At 36.4% G+C, this 20,921-nt stretch overlaps 2 protein-coding genes across 6 annotated transcripts in view; one reads left to right on the top strand and one right to left on the bottom strand.

The window, feature by feature from the left end:
• Window positions 1-2,813: 2,813 nt before the first annotated feature.
• Window positions 2,814-9,493, bottom strand: LOC112058278 (plexin-B). Its single transcript, XM_024098990.2, has one exon. The coding sequence runs from the start codon at window positions 9,288-9,290 to the stop codon at window positions 3,609-3,611; it is 5,682 nt and encodes a 1,893-aa protein (XP_023954758.2). The 5' UTR covers window positions 9,291-9,493; the 3' UTR covers window positions 2,814-3,608.
• Window positions 9,494-11,710: 2,217 nt separating this feature from the next.
• LOC112058277 (transcription-associated protein 1) overlaps window positions 11,711-20,921 on the top strand; it is a 58,142-nt gene continuing 48,931 nt past the window's right edge. For 2 of the 5 annotated variants that reach the window (XM_052890142.1, XM_052890148.1), the window contains exons 1-11: window positions 11,712-12,132; window positions 13,094-13,399; window positions 13,980-14,174; window positions 15,096-15,262; window positions 15,901-16,136; window positions 16,874-17,078; window positions 17,409-17,585; window positions 17,776-18,058; window positions 18,497-18,715; window positions 18,801-20,612; window positions 20,880-20,908. In XM_052890142.1, the coding sequence (XP_052746102.1) occupies window positions 11,986-12,132; window positions 13,094-13,399; window positions 13,980-14,174; window positions 15,096-15,262; window positions 15,901-16,136; window positions 16,874-17,078; window positions 17,409-17,585; window positions 17,776-18,058; window positions 18,497-18,715; window positions 18,801-20,612; window positions 20,880-20,908 (3,776 nt within the window). In that variant the 5' untranslated portion in view covers window positions 11,712-11,985. Of the gene's footprint in view, window positions 12,133-13,093; window positions 13,400-13,979; window positions 14,175-15,095; window positions 15,263-15,900; window positions 16,137-16,873; window positions 17,079-17,408; window positions 17,586-17,775; window positions 18,059-18,496; window positions 18,716-18,800; window positions 20,613-20,879 lie in introns of all 5 variants that reach the window. The other 3 variants (XM_052890162.1, XM_052890147.1, XM_052890156.1) reach the window with 3 other exon arrangements.

Raw genomic sequence — 20,921 nt, 5'->3', positions numbered from 1 at the left:
GCGGAAAAACTGGTTTGGTCGGACAGTATCAATTGATTAGATACTCAATTTAAGTATCGCTGCCCTCCTAGATACAGGTTGCTGCTCGTGTAAACAAACACAAATTATAAGATTTTTTTTTTATAAATTTAACCAATGTGAGTGGTTTCTACTGAAAAAGATTTGGCTACGCATAGTTGATATTAGCCATGAATTTCGCCTTCGTTTTTTAACATAATATTATGACTAAGCTGCTATCATACGATTAGTCCCAATTGCGGGAGTAGATAACACACGATAGGGTATATTATCTCCCGGATTTCCCGCAGTATTTACGCAATTCGGTTATTTGATTTTTATCCGACTGCGTCAGAAGGAGGGTAATGTTTTTTTTATACGAAGGTGCTAGGTGGTTTATTTTAAACCCCCTCGTCAGCTAATAACGGAAGCAGCTATAGGATTGCGGATTCGTAAGTAAACTATTACTTAAATCTTGGTCTGAGACTAAGCCGTGATGTTGAAAACTGTTGTTTGGATGTACCTACTAATTTTTCTAACAGTGTATAAGTATTGCCTAATAAATGTGATCGAAATAATACACACGTGTTTTTGATTTTTCCCATTCATAGTTAAATTAATCATTACAAAAAATTTGATAAATAAGTATAATATATTTCTAAGTCAATTATATAAAATTTTCAAGAGACGGGTGAATTTACGCTGCCTTACATAACTAACGAATTATTTTCTAAGCCTATATTATTTTGTAAATGGAATATCATAATGTCATCCTTTATGTAAAACATGAATTCAATCCATATCATGTTTACTTTGGGTATTGGACCACCGTCGCTCGATCGATCGATCATCGTCTTTGAACTATTTACACGCTAACATGTTTCGGAGAAAAACTGACAAAAAAAAGACAAATTACGTAGCTTGATGGATGACGAATACGCCCCTTTGGCTACAGATCACAAGCAAATTATACGATTATATTGGATTTATTCAAAACTGTTGGATAGTATCAAAAACAGGACATCATTGGGCATACAATCCAAATTAATTTCAGGTTGGATTTACCTATAACTCAAAACGGCTGCACGGATCTGAATGAAATTTGGTACAGAGATAGATTATTCTGGACGTGCACCTAGGCTCCATTTAACCTGATATTAAAACGGGAACGCGATCTTTGTTCACCTATTAGAATATCTAAACTATTAAACATTTTATTGTGACCGGATGTAGTAAGTATTTGATCTTGAAATTGCAATGTTGTTTCTTGCTGAGGGCCCTACTAAATGGTAACAACAATCGACGACGGCGGTCAAATACTCCATATAAATAGTACATTAATATAATAAATAGAGTGCAGCATCAATCGTGTGGTTCCAACTATACAATGAAATTACATTGAATTTGAGCAATAACAAAGAGATCGACACAAAACAAATAGCGTTAGATGAAAAGGACATTTTTTTTTCATTTATATAGACATTATTATTTCATACACCTATTTATTATTATACAATTTTTGCTTGTGAGTACTAGAAGAGACACTGAAAATTATGGACGCAATTTGCTAAGTGAAGACGGGTTGTAAGAAAAAAACTAAACAATGGACCCAAAGTATCTTATCAAGCAAAACAAACAAGCGGTCTTGGAACTAGAAAGGGTAAACTTCAGGAGGCGCCAAAATCATAAAACAATTCCTACATTTTATTTCATGACACGTTACTGAAAAACTCATAGCCTCCTCCTTTTTTGAAGTCGTCTAAAAATTATGACAAATTAATTACATATTCTCTCAGGCACCAAATTGTCAGTGGTATTTTTAAACAATTTATCACTATGCTGAAAAAACGGCGCCAGCGCCAAGATAAGGTTTCTAGCCCGAATTAATCATATCCGGGACTGCTTATATATGATCCGGGACTGCAAATAACATTATGAGTAGGTACGTAACTAAATCGGTAAAAAATATAATATGCATTAATATAAATAGTGTCTCTTCTAGTACTTAGTGTAACAGAGAACTTGAAGTGAATGCGTTTATCATTATGATATTAGTACATTTTACTGGTAATCAATCAAATAACATTTATACCATAAATATTATATCGCACTTAATAATATTAATAATAATTAATTGGAAAAAAATAACAATAGGTAGGTGTAAACATTTGGTAATACAAAAATATAAAAATTGCGGCAGTGTGTGCATAGAAAATGTATTTGATGCAATATGTATAATTTAAATTTTTATATAAATATAAAAGTACATAAGGATAAAATCTAATCAGTTCTTAATTTCTAATGTTTGATGGAACTTAAGAAAGAAAGATCCTAAATGTGAATATTCCTACATGTTTAGATAATAAATTAACTAATCTGGGAAGGTAATTTTGCAACATAACAATCAAAATTGAAAATTGCAACAATCTCAAACAAGAGAAATAAATTTCATGAATTTAATTAAAATTATAAATACTAAAATCAGCAGCAGGAGTTCGCAAAGACGCAAAAAAAGCTCAGCGTTCTGGACCACTTTACAACGTTCTAGCAACACTCGGAGATAGCAGGCGGTCAATCAAGGGGTGCGATTCTGCTATTGTACTCGTCGACGAACTTTTCGTCTGTCACACGTATTTTTCGAAAATGACCTTTGTTTATAGGATGCCAAAAATTTAAATTATAATGAAGTTGCCATGGAAACGAACAATGTCACAAAGCTGTATAACTTTACAGAATGCCGGGGCAGAGCGCCGCCTGCTATCTGCGCGGTAGTATTACAGACGTTGAAGGTACAACCCAGAATGAGTGTACGGAAACGTACAGTACGTCTGCGCAGTATCTAGAAATTTTTACTACATACAATAAATACTTTGGAACATAAAAAACGGAGCTAAAATGCGTATATTTCATAAGAATTAAATAATACACTTGTGATGCAAAATTGTATTATGGCTTACCCTAATCTGGATAGGCCACTTGAATTTGCATAAAAATTCTAATAAAAAATTATAGTTCATAAAATTAATACGTATATATATGAAGAGATATAAATATTCCAAATACAAATATCACAACATTTTTCTTAAACTATTTCTCTTTACACATACATCTTACAGTATTACACATCAATATTAAGTATTTTAGTTGCATAGAACAATAAATTTACATCATTATAAGTATCCATACCAGTGCCAGAACAAACACTTTAGGAAAATCAAGTCTTTCTTAGAGAGCATGTAATCTTAATCTACAAAATTATAAATACATCCATAATAAAACATGGCCACTGGGATTTGGAAAGTTCATTAACAGACCCAATCAATACTATTACTAGTTTCATTAGACGGAAATCATTGAAATCAGGTTGTGATGTAATGAAACATGCTTACAATTATTTATTCTTAAGTCTAATAATATCCCCTTCAGTAACTGTATATAATTTAGATACTTTTACACTAGTCTCGGAACTGATATTTTACAGTCTTTTTACAAAATCTGTTTTGTCTGAGTATTTTCCTTTTCAGAATAAATTAAAGCTCTTTGTACAAAATTTGTGTTGTATAAATTAATTACGTAAATGCAATTAAATCATAACTTAAATTATCATATAGTCAGCATACAGCTGCAGGATCGCCTTCCAAAGTGCACGCTACATTATCTAATTTATGAGCTAAGTGCATTTTGTTTTCTAAACCTAATATAATTTGTTCTCTATATTTACTGACATAGATGTACAATTCTTTTAAAGCCGATAGAGTATCGAACTCATTCAACTGTTCGACTGAAAGCTGCTGCATAGAAGTACTTAGCTCTTGGTCGGATACTTGAGGTAATTGAGACACTGCTTGATAAAAGTGTATAACCATATCCCTATAGGTTGGCAAATCTTTTGCGAAGAGTAACTTGTTGGATGGCGAATCTTTACACAATCGATGCTCCGATAATGAACATGCATCCATAAAAGTTTGAGCAATCACAGACAAAGAGGAATCTACTGTTGCAGTTTTATTTATATCAAATATGAAATCGGGATTTTTTATTAGATTCACCCAAAATCTTAAAGGCAAACTATTTGATTTCCAGGCGTGAACTACTTCGGGATTTATAATGCCATGTGCTCGGGCCGCATCATCGAAAAGATCAAATAGCCATTTCACAGCAGGCGGCAAAACTTCATTTACTGTTAGCACAGTGCTGAAAAAGTCATCTACAAACTTATGGACAGTACCTTTCGTAGATAATAGGCGAGTGAGGAATATTTCAGGGATAGCTTTATGACTATGTTCAGAAGACTTGTTCACTATATGTTGGTATTCGATAGGCTTAACTAAATGGTAATAGTGTACATTTTGATCACTTATGTCACTTTTATAAACTCTTATATGAGAATTAGAACAGTATATTCCTGTGCAATTTTTGCAAGGAATCTTATAAGGCGTGTTGAAACTGTCATTCTGTCGCGATATCAAAGACATAATTGCGGATTCCTTAACGCCGTAATGAGCTAAGGTGTTCAATTTTCGCCAGCCGTTAAGAGTTTTCGTTGTGAGATCTTCGTCTTGTAGAGTTACATGGCCACCTCTTCCATGTCTCCACTCTAAATCAACATCATGGACGGACGGCCTCATACTAAACGGGGTATTTTTAAACAAAGAATCTAATATTTTAGATTTCACTTGTGATATACTATCACAATCTAAAACTTTACATTGTACTTTATCATCAAAATCGTCTTGCACTATATGCAAAGTAACTACTTGATAATCTATTTGTTCTTTCAGAAGCTTTTCTTCAGACAGTGAATATCGAGCTTCGTGGGTTATAGCATCAACAACTCCTTTTTCTATTTGGTGTTTGATTGCCTTGAACAGTAAAAAGAGTGATGAACCTGCATAATCTTTCAAATAGTAATACATACATAATGCCATCCAGTTTGTCAACATTTTTTCAACCACACTTTCAGTTCTCCTCAGCATTAGCTGCGGATGCTTTGTGCACACTGATTTGTCGATGAGCCGTAGAAGTAGCGACTTCAATATATCTGTAGCATATTCCATTTTGCCCATCAAAATTACCATCAATAAAGACGCAACATTTACTTTATCTCTAATATTGAATGATTTTTGGGCCTCTAATGTGTCTATAAAAGACAAAAGGAAACATTTATTGTTTAATAGCTGTTCAAACTGAACCATAGCAGCATCGTAATTAGTCCGAGGCGTATTTATAAACTGATGTTGAACGTTTAATATAGGATGGTCAGATACTCCGGGAAAGAACACTTTCATAACATAATTTACATGATCTAAGGTTGGAATGCCTGAATGTTCTAAATCTGCTGCCAAATCCGACATATCGGTTTGAAGTTCTGCAAAAGCTAGCTTGCATTCTAGTCTTACATTGCTTTCTAATGTATCCATTTGAATTTGTATTCTTTTATACTCTCTTTCCGCTTTTGTACTTCGTCTTCTATACATTACTAAAACAATCATAAATATGAGGACCAAAATGAAGGTTCCTACTGCAATACCTGCTATAGCTTCAGGAGGAAAGTTGTAGTTTCTAAGTAATTCGTAATGTAAATATCCTATTGGGAATCGCAAATTTCTGCCAATTTTTACAACTACCAAAGGTAAATTAATATCTGTTATTTGAAAACCGTTCTCGTCAGTGTTAGGTGGTTGTGTATCAGGTGGGGTACACAGTAGTTGTTGCATAGTCAAACTTGTGACATTACATGACTGAGTACCAATAGTAACAATTACATCAGTTTCGTCACTTGCTCTGATTAAGTTTTCGCCTTCTATCACTAATGGATCACCTTTATAAGACTTAATCCTATTTGGAAATTGATAAACATGGGGATCCTCAACGAATACCATATGAGTTCTGGGTGGATTAAAGTACTTTTCCAAATCATGCATAGTTTCTACATTATCCATCACAAAACCTACTTTCATAGCAACTTGTGGTGTACTTGTTTGGGATTTAGTTGCTTGAATTATTTCATGATACTTTTTATTTACAGCAGGGCTTGGACATTCCATTTGATTTGAATTAAGTACAGCACAAGCTGAAGCATTAACAGGTACCTGTTCATTGCCATAATATAATTTTATAAGTGGTTTTTGTATTGTATGCAAGTTTGTCCCATGAACTGTAATCATTCTTCCACCAGATACAAAACTTTTTAAAGGTTTTATCTCCATAATTGTAGGATCAGCTGTATAATTAAATAAGTCTCCATATAAGGTACGGTTAGCATTATCTATGGATACTGTCAATGTATGAATAATATGAGGAGTATTTGCTTTTGGTGTAATGCATATTAATCTGCTGTTTGAAGTCTGAGTTGTATTTACAGAACATGAAAGTTCGTCTAAATATGCAGATATTGCTGATCCAATGTTGAGATGTTGACCGCCAATAGCTAATTGAGTTCCTCCTGAAACGGGACCTAATGAAGGATAAACTCCTTGCAATTTGATATTTTTGTAACTAAACAATACAGAAGATTCTGTATATCCTGCATCATTTTGTACAATGACTGGGGCAACTATTGAACCATTTGATGGACCTGTTTTGCAAGTTATGCTGACAGATACCTCAAAGTCTACAATGTCACAAAGTACATCACCAATTCTCACTTTTCCAGTTACTTCTTCAACTCTTAAACCCAAATTACTGCCTTCTATTGTTACTAAAGTTCCACCTTCTATAGGTCCACTCAGTGGTTTTATCATGTCAATTCGAGGTTTAGGACACTCAGTAACAGGATTATCTAAGCAAGACTCACTGTAAGAGCAGGAATTTCCACACCATGTGCATTGGTATACAGAGTTTCTCGTAATACAAAGAGAACAATCAGCATGATCTCTGTGGGATCCTAGAATTTCACATTTGTACAAAGTTATAGTTATAGTGTCAATATAATGTTTATGATTCCAAAAAACTTTAACACTTATGTTATACTCTCCCACATCTTCTTCATATGAGTACATTGTTTTGTCACATACAATAAAATGATTGGATTCAACTCTTGCTGGTAAAATCATATTAGCCAACTCAATACTGACAATGCATTGGAATCCTGTGTGACCTGGCTGTAAGTGAGGCAAGTTCTCAACTTCCAGCTCTAATTCTTTTGGTACATTGTTTGGTAATAAGATTGGTTTCTTGTATTGTCTAATTCTAGGACAGTGTCCAATGCCATGATTAAGTAATTTTGTTGGATTATTTTCACCGCTAATAATGGTCCTCTGACACACAGATATATCATGAGTACATTTATTGTCATAAATACACCAATTGCAAGCCCACTCACTTGTGATGCATGTATGACATGTAATGTGCTTTGAGCAATCATAGAAAGCAAAATTGCGAGAAACAAAATCCTTATTTGTTTCTGAAGAGTGCACAGAAAGAGGCACATAAATGTGGTCTTGGTTTTGTGTTATTTTAGGTCTGTGTTTTATCTCTGGCGTAGGACACGCTAGGCCACTTGATGTTACAGCTGCATCTATAGGAGGAGCATTTCCAAAGACACATTTATATTTGGCCCCAAATGGAAGTTCTGGTAGAGTTCTAATAATTAATTGAACAGTAGTCACTTCAGACATTGATATTCTGTCAGGTAAAATTTGTTCAAAATCAATGCATTGCTGTCCAGTGTACTGTGATAGCCACCTGGGGGCACTCTGAGTGCCTTTTTGACACATGCTTTGGACAGTACATCGTTTTTCTAAAGAACACCAACCGCAGTGGGGATCATTTGACTCTAAACAAGAAGAGCAGTTGCCATGTTCTGCACATTTTTCAGTGGGTATCTGAACTATTGTATTTTTTGCTAATATGTAAAGTGTTCTACCATATGGTGACAGGGTTGTGTCTGGCAAAATTTTTTGACTAGGCAGTAAAGCCTCACTTGAATATTGCAATGCCTTTTCAGTATCTATTAAAACTTTCTTTAAAGTTCCATCACTGGTACCCAAAAACGCTACAGTGTGTAAACCAGTCACAGACATAGTAACAGAAGTGATCAAAGTATCATTCCAATAAATGACAGCCATTGACTTGATGGGATAAAGACCACTTATCTTGAGACCAACCTCACAAAAATTAAGAATGTTACCAGTAGAGCCCACACTAGGACATTTACCATCTGAAATCATGCCTGAGATATAACCCATGTTACGAGCCTTAGTGCTACCATTGAAACACATGTGCACATTTTCATTAAACTTAATATCTATTTCTTGTAATGAATATACACAGATAGCAGATTTTGCAGTCGGCTCATTAGTAATCCCTTTGGATGGACTAAAGGATACTACAAGTACGGGATCACCAGTCTCTATTCCAAACTGAGTAGCTAAATTAATACCAGATTTTGCTATTTTAGCATCTTGTACTAAATTATAATTGACAATTTCTATCTTACCGCTATTTTCTTCTCGGACATTACACTCCAAAGTTACCTCAGTATAGCTGTTGTAATTATCATCGTTAACACAAGTGCGAGCCAAGCGTGACACATACCCCAACTCTTCATTGCCAGCAAGATGAGAGTGTTTCTGTATGATGAGAAAGTATGCATAGTCACTAGCATTAAATCCATACACATATTGCACCAGAAAATTGTCCCTGTATTTAACATCTATTTGTATTAAGCTTTGTTTGGAGAATGTGAACTGGGCTAGCTGCAATGTCATGAGATCTCGGCTGGATATCGCCGGAACATCGTGCCTGTACTCGCCGATGTTAGTGAAGGTAGTGCCCACATACAACACGTTGGAGCGATCCCAAGAGTTGTATCGTTCGGGGCCGATAAACGCGTAAGTGGAGGCCTCAGCGTCGTTCGCTGCGACACTCTCGGCTACAAAATCAGGGTCCGCCGAAAGATCACCGAGTTTATACTTAAAACATGAACCCTGAGCCACTGATCCGCAAGCTATCACGATCCTCGCTTCTTGGTCGATCACTAGAATCTTGTTCACGTTATCGGTCCATGTCGTTTGAATATCCGTCGAAGGGCAACCGCTCGCATGGCAACTGGGATTATCGAGTTTCGGTCCGGTCTGTACGACATGTATCGGCTTCAGGTCTGGGCTGAGCTGATGCAGCGAATTCAATGAACCGACGTATACCTGGCCGCTCACTTTATCGACGGCGAGATGGTTGAATTGGAAGGATTCATTTTGATTTTTTGGATATTGTGATATAAACTCGTATCCATACACTATTGTGCATCGAAGCCAAAATGTTATGACTAATAATGTCTTAATAGCAGCCATGATCACATCTTAACTGTTCTTTATATTTATTATTTTCCACTTTTTCACATCCACTGAAGCATTTTTTATTTAATTTTCAACCCATTTTAAATTACAAAAATAAGCTTTACATTTACAGACATCGATGCGGATGACACGGAATAAACAATATATTTTTTTTTATCAGCGACTAAACAGCTCAAGCCGCGAAGTGATATGCCGATTGACTGCTCGCGGTGGCTCGCGGTTGCTCGTTCGCGTTACGCGGCATTTCCGGCCGTGTTAAAACCTTTTATCACTTTAAAAGTATAGAGTCCATTTTAAAATAAAAAATATCATTGTCTATGGTAAGGAATAGTCTTAGACCATTAATAACTGGACGTGGTTCGCTAACCGTTACCCCTCTGGCAAAGATCAAAAATCTATGATCTAATGCGTTTATAAAAACTGTTGCTACAGAATCGATGTTTCATTGTTGTAATCGTTTTCGTCGTGTAAGGAGCTCCCTAAAAATGCCGGTTTGTGTAGTTAAATGGCATAAAAAACGGCCAAAAACTTGTAATTTAGTAAAAGATGGAGTAACGTTTCATTTGAAAGTAGTTAAACCTTAATTTTATCAAATTTTTAATAAAAACAATTTATAAAAAGAATCGATTCTTTTGACGAAACAGCCAAACATCGATCAGTAATCGAATATTCTATGTATTTAATCTGTGGATAGTCTAAGCAATGTCACAGTAAATATGCAAGCAGTAGTTTGACTTCATACTAGAGGTCGAAACGCGAGCTATACCTCAATTTCAATTTCAACTTACTAGTTAAATAGATTTTATTAATTAGAAATAATACTAACTCACTAACATACTAAACTTAAAACAGATACACTAACAATATACTAACATAGAAAAAAAAATTAAAACTGTTACTCTTATTAATTGAAAAACTTGTTTAATGTAATAATGTAAGGAATAATAAAGGCTTTGAAATTGAGAAAAACATAAGGGATTAAAGGGCTAACATAATCTACGGAACCCTACACTGCGCGTGGCCCGACACGCACTTGACCGGTTTTTTAATATTTGGTCACGTAGTGTGGAGGTAATACCTAGATGGCATCACCAAAATAAACATATACGACCTATCCTTCAAGGTCATTGATTAGTATCAGCCTTATTTAAATCTACTAATCAAAAAACAACACTCATTTTATTGATCACTTCCTATTTTACTACAATTTACAAAATATTTTATTTGTTTTCATAAAAAAAAGTATATTTACAATCACAAAACTAAATGGAAATACAAGTTTGGCAAATGTAATCAAAAATACGGCCGAGTATACTGCTTATTTTTACTGTGCACAATGTGTTTGTTAGTGTGTGTAAAAATTACGCGTGTGTGTATTGCGAGTCAAATTTATAGTTGTGTGTAGTGTATGGACACGGAATATACTTAATGGTGTTAAATGTTTTCGATGTGTGAGTTTACCTCGTCCCCCTCAAAAAATGACAGACTTTTTTGTTGGTGAATTTGGGTGCGAACCGCGTCCAGTTATTAATGGTCTAAGTGGCAACTCCATGTCACGGAGTAGTTATCTGTGCTACTTATAAGCCTTACCCGACACAGAACATAACTTGGGCGAATTTTTGAGATTTTTTTCAAGATCACCAAAAACCCGCGCATATAAAGCGCGGAATATTCCGCTTGAACGTACGACCCGAAAAAATTTCGCGCACCGTTCTTCGCTTGGGCTGGTGAATCGTCAGGGATTTTCAATAAGTAAAGGTTACGCCGGTTTACGGTTACGTTATAGACAACTTATACGCCGCAGAGGCTTTGACTATTTATACTCTGGACCTGTTTCGCACCCTAAGACCAATTATAGAAGGACCTGTATTGCACTCATTGTCACGAACAAAATTGTCTGTCATTTTTTGAGGAAAACGAGCTTAGATTGTTTTTATATGATACACTAAACTAGAAGTTTTTGCCGGTTTTTAACACAATTCAATTACACAAAAAGGTATTTTTACGGAGCTCTTTAACGGACGAACACGATTACAACTATTTAACATCGATTCTATTTTCAACACAGAAACAGTTTTTATAATTGCATTAGATCGTTGAGCATTTACTTTGATAGAAAAGTAACGTCTAGCGAGGCAGATCCTATACAATAATTGGTCTGAGTTCGCACCCTAATTCACCAACAAAAAAAACGATCTGAGATCGATTAATCAACGATTTATATATGTTGATAGTTGATGAAAATTATGCCAATAATAATAAATGAATCGTTATAACAATATTAAATCAATCATCAAAAATCTGTGAACATCACCAAAAAAGTACACAATGACATCACTAACGCTCATTTTTATTTGTCTTTGTAACTGATTTCGATACATATCTATATTATAATCTGTGTTTCGATGTGAAACTGAAAATAATAGTAGGTCCGAAAAATCGAAACTTAAAAAAAAATTGCAGATAAATTATTATTAAGTTTATTATTTTATTTCCCTGTGATGGACTATTTTTAGTTTTTAATCAAAAACTTCGTACTCGGACGTACCTTTCACAATCTTTCAACATGTAAATCGGCTTCATTCCACTATGTTCAAACTTCAAACATGTGTTGTTTATTTGTGTCGGAAAAATGCCGATGTATTTTCTAATTAGGTAAATGCTAATGCTGTCGTGAGTTTTCTAAAAGATGATGGTATCTATGGCGGCTGGTGGGCCTGGAGACCCACATACACAAATGAACACTTACCGCAGCTATGTTACTATGTTGGCTGATCCTGGTGCCAAAGATGAAATAAAACTCAAAGCTGCGCAAGAGCTTAGTGAAAACTTCGAGGTAACTTACCCAAACTTTATAGTTTGTAATATACTTAATACAACTTGTAGTTTTTACAACTTGAGCTTTAGGTCAAGTAAGTATGAAATGAGGTCCACCCTTTATTTCCAGTTTCACAATTTGAAGAGGCACTACTCACTTCCACAAATAGTAATCAGCCACAAGACCTATAGTTTTATAATTATAATTGTAATACTCAGGCATGTTTGTATACTTATAACACAAAGTTTCTAGCTTTTACTGTTACTGTAGGTTTCTCTAAGAAAAGTTTTTTAATGTTTGCAGTCACAAAACCTGGCTTGATCTTTTAAAAAATATATTTTCATTAGTTTCCGTATTAACACGTTCGCTATGGTACGAGGTCAATTGACCTTCTATGTCTAGCGTGTTCAAGAGTTACGAGATCGATGGACCTTGTGCCCAACTACATAAAGTTTTAGTATGGGTACAAAAAACCTCGTACCACACAAGAGGAAAGTACAAAAAAACAGTGCTGCAGTGAAAGTGTTAATTGTTATAAGGCTAAGGTTTTTTTTTTTGCAATATTGACAAGACGAATATCTCAGTATCTCATTCTATGGATTCACCGTGCGGGTGCCGGGTCCATCGTGTGGTAGAGAGAAGAACTCCGAGCAGAGTCCTGAGCTTGTGACTACAGGATGTAGGGTTAAGGAATTCCTTGACGATTGATCAACACTCCCTGTTCTCTGCTCGTGTTGTTCTCCCTGCCTAGCCAAATTTGGTAAGATCCTATTAGAGCAGCTTTGGATACTCGGTCTAATATACAACTAGCTGCACTTGTAGAGAGGCCAAAATCTTTAAGCAAGTTATAGAAAGATACGTATTTGTGATCAGCGATATGTTGGATATCAATTTTGACTTCTAGGAAAGAAGATTGGAATGCAACGTGCAAAGTACCTACCAAAAAGTAAAATTTATTTATATTCATGTTATATTTTAGGTAATATTAAGCTCACAACAATACCCACAATTTTTGGACCATTCTCTCAAAATATTTCTCAAAATACTACAAGATGGCGAACCACATTTCATAGCTGAATATAATATACAGCAAGTTAGAAAACTTATACTAGAAATGATTCATAGATTACCAATAAGTGAAACTTTAAGGCCATATGTTAAGAGTATTCTCATACTTATGTTAAAATTGATGGAAATTGAGAATGAGGAGAATGTACTGGTGTGCTTGAAGATATTTATGGAGCTACATAAGCAATATAGACCTGCTTACAGCACTGACGTTGATGTAAGTAAATAGGTATTTAATTCTATTGTATATTGAAATACATGTATAAATACTAAAGAGTCTCAATGATAGCAAAATGCAAAAATAACTAATATAGATGTATCTACACTAAGCAGCGGTGTGCACTTCATAGATGCATAAACGCACTGTATACCCTGAGAATTTATTAAAAACCTGTATTGGAGGAGGAATTTTCTATTTTGTACTATTTGTACATACAGTGCCTACCCTAGTTGAGAACCCTGTGCACGCCACTGACACTAAGTATGATTTACAAAAATGCAGTGGCTTCACTCATTTAATCAAATTTGTCCCTCAAACAGTCATTTTTGCAAATTGACTCTTGATTGATAAAATTAGTATTAGATGTTTTTAAATTAGATAGATGTTTGCTAGTCAATCACACCACGAAGCTGAAAATATCTGCCTTAACTTGGTTGGCAGAGATACAAATTCTCACTAGAATGGGATCACCATGGCCAAACCAAGAGACCACCATCCTTTAAATTGTAATTTTAAGATAACAATTTAAAGAGTGGCAAAAACTACATTATTTCAAAATCTACATTAAATTTTTTAGATACATAAGTTTCTTCAATGGGTAAAGGGAATATATTCAGATTTGCCCAACCATTTGCCCAAAATCTTTGAACCCAAACCAATAATTAGAGTAAAGGATCTATCTGAAGTTAACATTGACCAACTGTTACAAGAAACATATACAACAACGCCTATACACACTGAAAAGAAATTACTAGATGGCAGCGTTGTAACTGTGAGTATATTATAAATAAATAATTTATACTACTTATTATTTACTTACACTTATTTAAAAAGTATTTAATATTTTTAAAAACAACTAGCGGTCGCCCGCGACTTCGTCCTCGTGACACTCGATGTAAACTTTCAACTATCCCTACCCAACGCTACCCCTACCCTACCCCCTACCCTACCCTACATTACCCTAACTTACCCTACCCTACCCTACCCCTACCTTTTCCTGAATTTTCTTTGCTATAAACCTCACGGAGCCCGAGACCTTTCCAACAAATGCAAAACTGTGGAAATTGGTTCGTGCGTTCTAGAGTTATAGCATCAGGAAGGAAAACCCGACTTATTTTTATATATTAGATATCCTACTGATATTATAAATGTGCACGTTTGTATGGATGTTTGTTACTCTTTAACACAGATACCACTAAACTGATTTGGCTGTAAAATGAAGATAGATAATACCCTACATTAACACATAGGCTCTTTGTCCTAAAAATTCTTGGTTTCCTGAAATTTTTACTCTTTAATGCTGCGATTACTTAACCAATTTACCTGAAATTTGTAACACCATGATTACTTAAGCAATTTAGCTGAAATTTGTATTGCAAGTAGATTATATCTTAGATTGATAGGTAAGTTGTCCTGAAAGAAACCATGGTACTTGCGAGATTTGCGGAAACTGTTTGTATGATGGTATGAAATCTTTCATGTAGAAAACTACGGACTGGTTTTGACAAAATTGTGGAAATCATAATTTCATGATGACTCTACGTCACAGTTATCAGCTAGTAGTTGATAAATAAATTGCAAGTTTTCTATGTTTTCATGATTTCTAAAGGGATTTGAAGTATCATAGTTATAATTTAAAAGTATTTTTTTTGTCAATTGTTGATTACTAATTTCTGTTCTTCAAAACTTCCAGTACAACCTCATACCTAGATCAGTGTTATCACTGAAAGTGATACAGGAACTTCCAATTATAGTTGTTCTTATGTATCAACTCTATAAGCAGAATGTTCATCAAGAGGTCAGCAATTTTATACCTTTGATTATGGAAACAATAACCTTACAACCAGCAAACACACACAGGTAAATAAATATTTTTTATGATGTAGGAAACATTCATGGAAGCAAAATCCCCAGCTTCCTTCTGCAATTTGGGCGAACCATAGCCAGTGGCGTAGCTAGATAACCAAGGGCCCTGGTGCTAATAAAAAAATGCTATATCAAAATATTAAATATAGGTACAAATAGGTATAACTTTCGAGTTTCTCTCAACAGAGTTGCCATGATTAAAGTAGGCTTGCTTTTGAAAGTTCAGTTCAATCGAGATTTTCTGGCTAAGATTTGAGGGCCTCCTGAGCTAGAAAGGCCCAGGGCACTGCACTGCCTAGCCCCTGGGTAGCTACGCCACTGCCAGACAACTCTGGGCTATATGGGGGTTGTGGATCTAACACCCAAGGGCTGTGAGACTCAGATTGTGGCATGACATGATTGACACTGATAGGGGTCTTTGGCCTGAGTAAAATTAGTCCTGATGGTTAGATGGTTGGCATGGTTTGTCCATGTCAAAATGTCACCAACTCTCTCTGGACTCTTCTGTAGTTATATCTTGTGGGTTTGTAAAGGATATTTTCATTGGGTGTTCTTATTGGGAGTCATTGATCATTTCTTTTAATATTTGTATATAATGTTTTTTTGTAATTCTTATTTGTTTTGTTTACTAGGCAATCTGCATCATTCAACAAGGAAGTGTTTGTTGACTTTATGGGGGCCCAAATAAAGACACTGGCGTTTTTGGCGTACATAATCAGAATATACCAGGACACTATAGCTAATCATGCCAATTTGATGGTGAAGGGTATCATTGGGTTGCTGACATTGTGTCCACCTGAAGTGGCGCATTTGAGAAAGGAACTAGTGATTGCTACGCGGCATATTCTAGCTACAGATTTAAGACTGAGTAAGTATTATAAAAAGAGTTATAGTAAAATAACACTTGGAAAATATATTTTTTTTATAAAGCGAAAATAGCCTTTTTGACGATCTCTGTGGGGCAGTGGTGTGCGCAGTGGATTTACAAGTCGGAGGTCCTGGGTGTGATCCCCGATGGGGCCATTAAGGTTTTCATAATTGCTCCAGGTCTGGCTGGTGGGAGGCTTCGTTACCTATCATTAACATCTTAATGTGAGTGTCAAACATTATCATCAAAAGCCTACTAATGCATTGGAGCTTCTTGGAAAGGAGGGGGTTTATAATTCAAATACTCTATCCTAGAACCTGACCCTATAACAACATATTTTCAATGACAGGGTCATAAACAATGTTGGTGATATTGACTACAGATTATCTGTTTAATCACTGCACCTCAAGCTTTCAGTGGTACTACTATGGGGGACTGAGTGGGGGTTAGTGTATTCTTCATTCATTTATTATTTGACGCGCGTTTACGTGTACCACAAAGCAATGCGAGAATTGAGATATGTTTGACTACAATAAATCCCTAGCAGAAATGCGATCTAAGTTGGAGCTTACATAGTAGATCCCTATTCACTCTGGCCTTGAGGGTATTTAAATTGGAAGTTTCAGGAAACAAACACTGGAAGAGCATTCCAAACTTTTGCTGTGCGAATTAAAAATGTGGATGCAAATTGTTTAATACAAGTTGCCTGGATATCTAAATGTGTTTGTATGTTTTAGAATTCGTCCCGTACATGGAGCGTCTGTTCGACGAGGATGTGTTGCTCGGCGGCGGCTGGACGGTGCACGAGTCGCTGCGGCCGCTCGCATACTCCACGCTGGCGGACCTGGTGCACCACGTGCGCCAGAACCTGCCGCTCAACGACCTGGCCATCGCGGCGCACTTGTTCTCCAAGAACGTGCACGATGAATCTCTCCCGACGAGGTATGGTGTTCTACATCGAATTATAGAAAACCGCTTGAAAATTAGAAACAACAAAAATTTAATTTGGCAGGTAGATAGTTTACAGTTAACAAACGTAAGCTAATAACGAATTTTACGAAAGAGCTGGATTAGTCATGTCACGGGCGTCCGCTACTCTTTTATAAAGCTTCTCATCATGACTTCTAGGTTGGGCTATGCAATATTGAGCTTTTCTTTTTTCTGGAAACTCAATATCAACCCAGAGTTGATGAAGATGATGAGTAAGAAGTTGTTGATGTTATAGCGAAAAAAAATAATCACACTTATTTATTGTTTTTAATTTTTGTGCAGCATACAGACAATGTCCTGCAAACTGCTTCTCAACCTAGTGGACTGCATAAGGCAACGGTCGGAGAACGAAGCGGGCGGGCCGCTTGGGCGCCGCTTGCTTATGCGCATCCTAGAAGTGTTTGTTCTGAAGTTCAAGACCATATCCAAGTTGCAGTTGCCAGCCCTAATGGCTAAATGGTAAGTTATAATTCATTTAAATTGAGTGTAATTTATAATCAGAATGAAATCAAAATGAATAATGTACTTTCATCTAATTTCTCTTTGTGATACGCAATAAAACTTTTAAGCACTAGAAAACAATTACTATTATAAATGAGGTATTATAAAAAGTAACATTTTCCAAGACAGTATGTGGATTTTTCATTAGCAAACAGACCACAGTGATGCCCATCGGAACCAACGGGGGTACTACACCAAGTACGCCGACCACACCAGCGCCCTCTACCTCAACATCAACCCCCGAAATAAAAGTCGAAGAGGAGAAGCCCACACCGGACTTTTTGGACAGTATCAATAAAAACGAGGAGAAATCAAAAATTGGTTTTCCCGTATCGCAAATGAACAATCTGAATGTAGGTGATTACAGAACGCTTGTGAAAACTCTGGTTTGCGGTGTCAAAACTATCACCTGGGGATGTGCGTCTTGTAAAGTGAGTATATTTACAAAATTTGTCAAATTTTGATCTGTTTATGCTAAACCCCGCGTAAACCCGTTTAGAGCCTGATCTTGTAGGGTTATAGATATAAAATGTAGTCTAGTTGCTATTTCTTGACTATGTAGTATTATTTATTTGTGTGCCAAATTACGAAATATATTCGCTATTTACTTTATTCACGCATCATAGTTTCTGTATGTAATGACTGCTTTAATTCCATAAAAGTTCTACAAGAAGCACCTTACAAGCTTAAGACGTCTTTAGAAATTCCTAAAGTTAGGTTAAATAAATATTAATCAAAATACTATAACATCCATGATGATTTATGATTGGGTTCATAGCTGTGACATGCGTTGTCTATTCCTTAACATATTGTATTTGAAACAATTAAATTAGATTATTTGAATAGTTGAATTACTTTTTCCTGTGCAGACAACAACAAACAATGAGGGCACGTCTACCACAACAACACCAGGGCAGAAACAATTCAGCGCGCGCGAAACGCTCGTGTTCATACGTCTTGTGCGTTGGGGGTTGCAGTCTTTAGATATTTACACGTTGTCCGCGCCCCGAACACCCGCCCAGCCTCCTGCACAACCTCACGTACGGTCTAAAGAGGAAAAAGAAGTACTTGAGCATTTTAGTGGTGTGGTAAGTTTAATTATTTATTTAATTTCATGTAAATCAGGCAACATAATGAAATCTATATAACCAATTTGGTACTTTAATTTTTCAGTTCTCAATGATGAATCCTCAAACATTCCAAGAAATTTTTACAGCAACTATATCTCACATGGTAGAGAGAATAAACAAAAATCCAACTTTACAAATCATCGCCAACACGTTTCTGTCTAATCCGGCGACGTCGCCTATATTTGCCACTGTTCTAGTCGAATATTTGTTGAAGAGAATGGAGGAAATGGGGACGAATATAGAGAGATCGAATTTGTATCTCAGACTATTTAAATTAGTATTCGGTTCTGTAAGCCTGTTTCCGACAGAAAATGAGCAAATGTTGCGCCCTCATTTGCATAGTATAGTCAACAAGGCGATGGATTACGCTATGACAGCTAAAGAACCATACAATTACTTTTTATTGTTGAGAGCTTTGTTCCGTTCTATCGGAGGCGGCAGTCACGATTTGTTGTACCAAGAGTTCTTGCCTTTATTGCCCAATCTGTTAGAAGGATTGAACCGTCTCCAGAGTGGTTTGCACAAACAACACATGAAAGATCTTTTTGTGGAGCTGTGTCTCACTGTGCCCGTCAGACTCAGTAGCTTGTTACCTTATCTACCAATGTTGATGGATCCGTTGGTGTCTGCCCTTAATGGGTCCCATACGCTGATATCTCAAGGTTTGCGAACTCTAGAACTCTGCGTAGATAACTTGCAGCCAGATTTCTTATATGAACATATTCAGCCAGTAAGGGCAGATTTGATGCAAGCACTTTGGCGGACGTTACAAAATAATGAAGTCGCAAGGATAGCATTCAGAGTGCTCGGGAAATTTGGCGGTGGAAATAGAAAAATGATGATAGAACCGCAGAGATTGGAATATCGAGAAACGGACGCCCCTCCACCCGCAGTTCAAGCTTACTTCCAAGATCAAGCTAAACCTGTCGACTTCGAAGTAGATAAAGTAATAGATACTGCCTTTGCTGCACTAAAATCTAGTACCACTGATCCCTTCTACCGTCGGCAATGTTGGGAAGTTCTTCGATGTTACTTGGCGGGATCTCTGAATCTAGATGATGACAGGGCAACTTTGCAAAAGCTGTTTAACCATCCGAACTTCCTCGAGGGCAAGATCCCGCCACAAAATGGACCATACTACAAATGCAACAATACCATTGTTAGAAATACGCACTGCACTGCTCTGACGGGGATGTTCGTAGCCGCAGCTATCAAAGAACTGCGCCATCATGTGCTACCCAGTATGGTTTCTCTCGTTCGACATTATACATTGGTGGCTATCGCTCAAGAAGCTGGACCGTTCGCGGGTACAGGCGGGCCAAAAGAAGGTCTCGATGCGTTGGTGTTAGTTGATGCGATCGCTGTTGTGATGGGTCATGAAGAGAAGGAACTGTGCAAACCTGGTCATTTGGCCTTGGTTTTGATGATAGAGACCGCAGCGACTGTGTTGGGAAGTAAAGAGCGAGCGTGTCGTTTACCTCTGATGGAGTACCTAGCTGAGCGAATGTCTGCCCTGTGTTACGAACGTGCGTGGTATGCGAAACTGGGTGGTTGCATTGCAGTTAAATTTATGTTTGAAAAGATGGCTCCAGAGTGGGTCTACAAGCATGTTTTCACATTTTTGAAGGCGGTATTATTCGTTATGATGGATCTGACTGGCGAGGTTTCCTCTGGAGCCATTGACATGGCGACTGTGAATTTGGAGCGCTTAGTTCGCGTTTGTGTCACTGGGCCGGGTGGGCAAGGCGTGGAGCCTGAAGGGGACGTGGCCGCGGCAAAGGCTCGCGCTTTACACGATGTCTTACAAGAACTAGTTCTTCAAGTCACTAGTCCACATCTTCTTGTTCGACAACAGGTAAGACAAAAGTTTCATTTACTAAAGTTCGTTATAAATTTTTTTTACAACTTGGTCGAGTTATTTTCATTCTTGGAAAAAAATTAAACGTCAATCAGCATTTTTGAATCAATTTTTTAAATTACTTATTTTATATTATAACTTCCTCCTTTATATCACTATATAGTGTCTTTAGAAATTGTAAGAAAAGTGCTACACTAAGTACATTGAGCTCCATTAAAATAATAACTTCCTAGGCTTTCGACAATGATATACTGTTTTTTTCAGGCGATGAAATCGTTAGAACTAATTGCGGAACTACAAAATAAA

The sequence above is a fragment of the Bicyclus anynana genome, chromosome 3 (assembly GCF_947172395.1).
Source record: "Bicyclus anynana chromosome 3, ilBicAnyn1.1, whole genome shotgun sequence".
In the NCBI taxonomy this organism is placed as follows: Eukaryota; Metazoa; Arthropoda; class Insecta; order Lepidoptera; family Nymphalidae; genus Bicyclus; species Bicyclus anynana.
The sequence above is the reverse complement of the archived record's forward strand: the minus strand, read 5'-3'. Positions and strand labels throughout refer to the sequence as shown.

Coding starts and splice junctions, on each gene's coding strand:
- LOC112058278 (XM_024098990.2), bottom strand. CDS start 9,290: ATGGCTGCTATTAAGACATTATTAGTCATAACATTTTGGCTTCGATGC.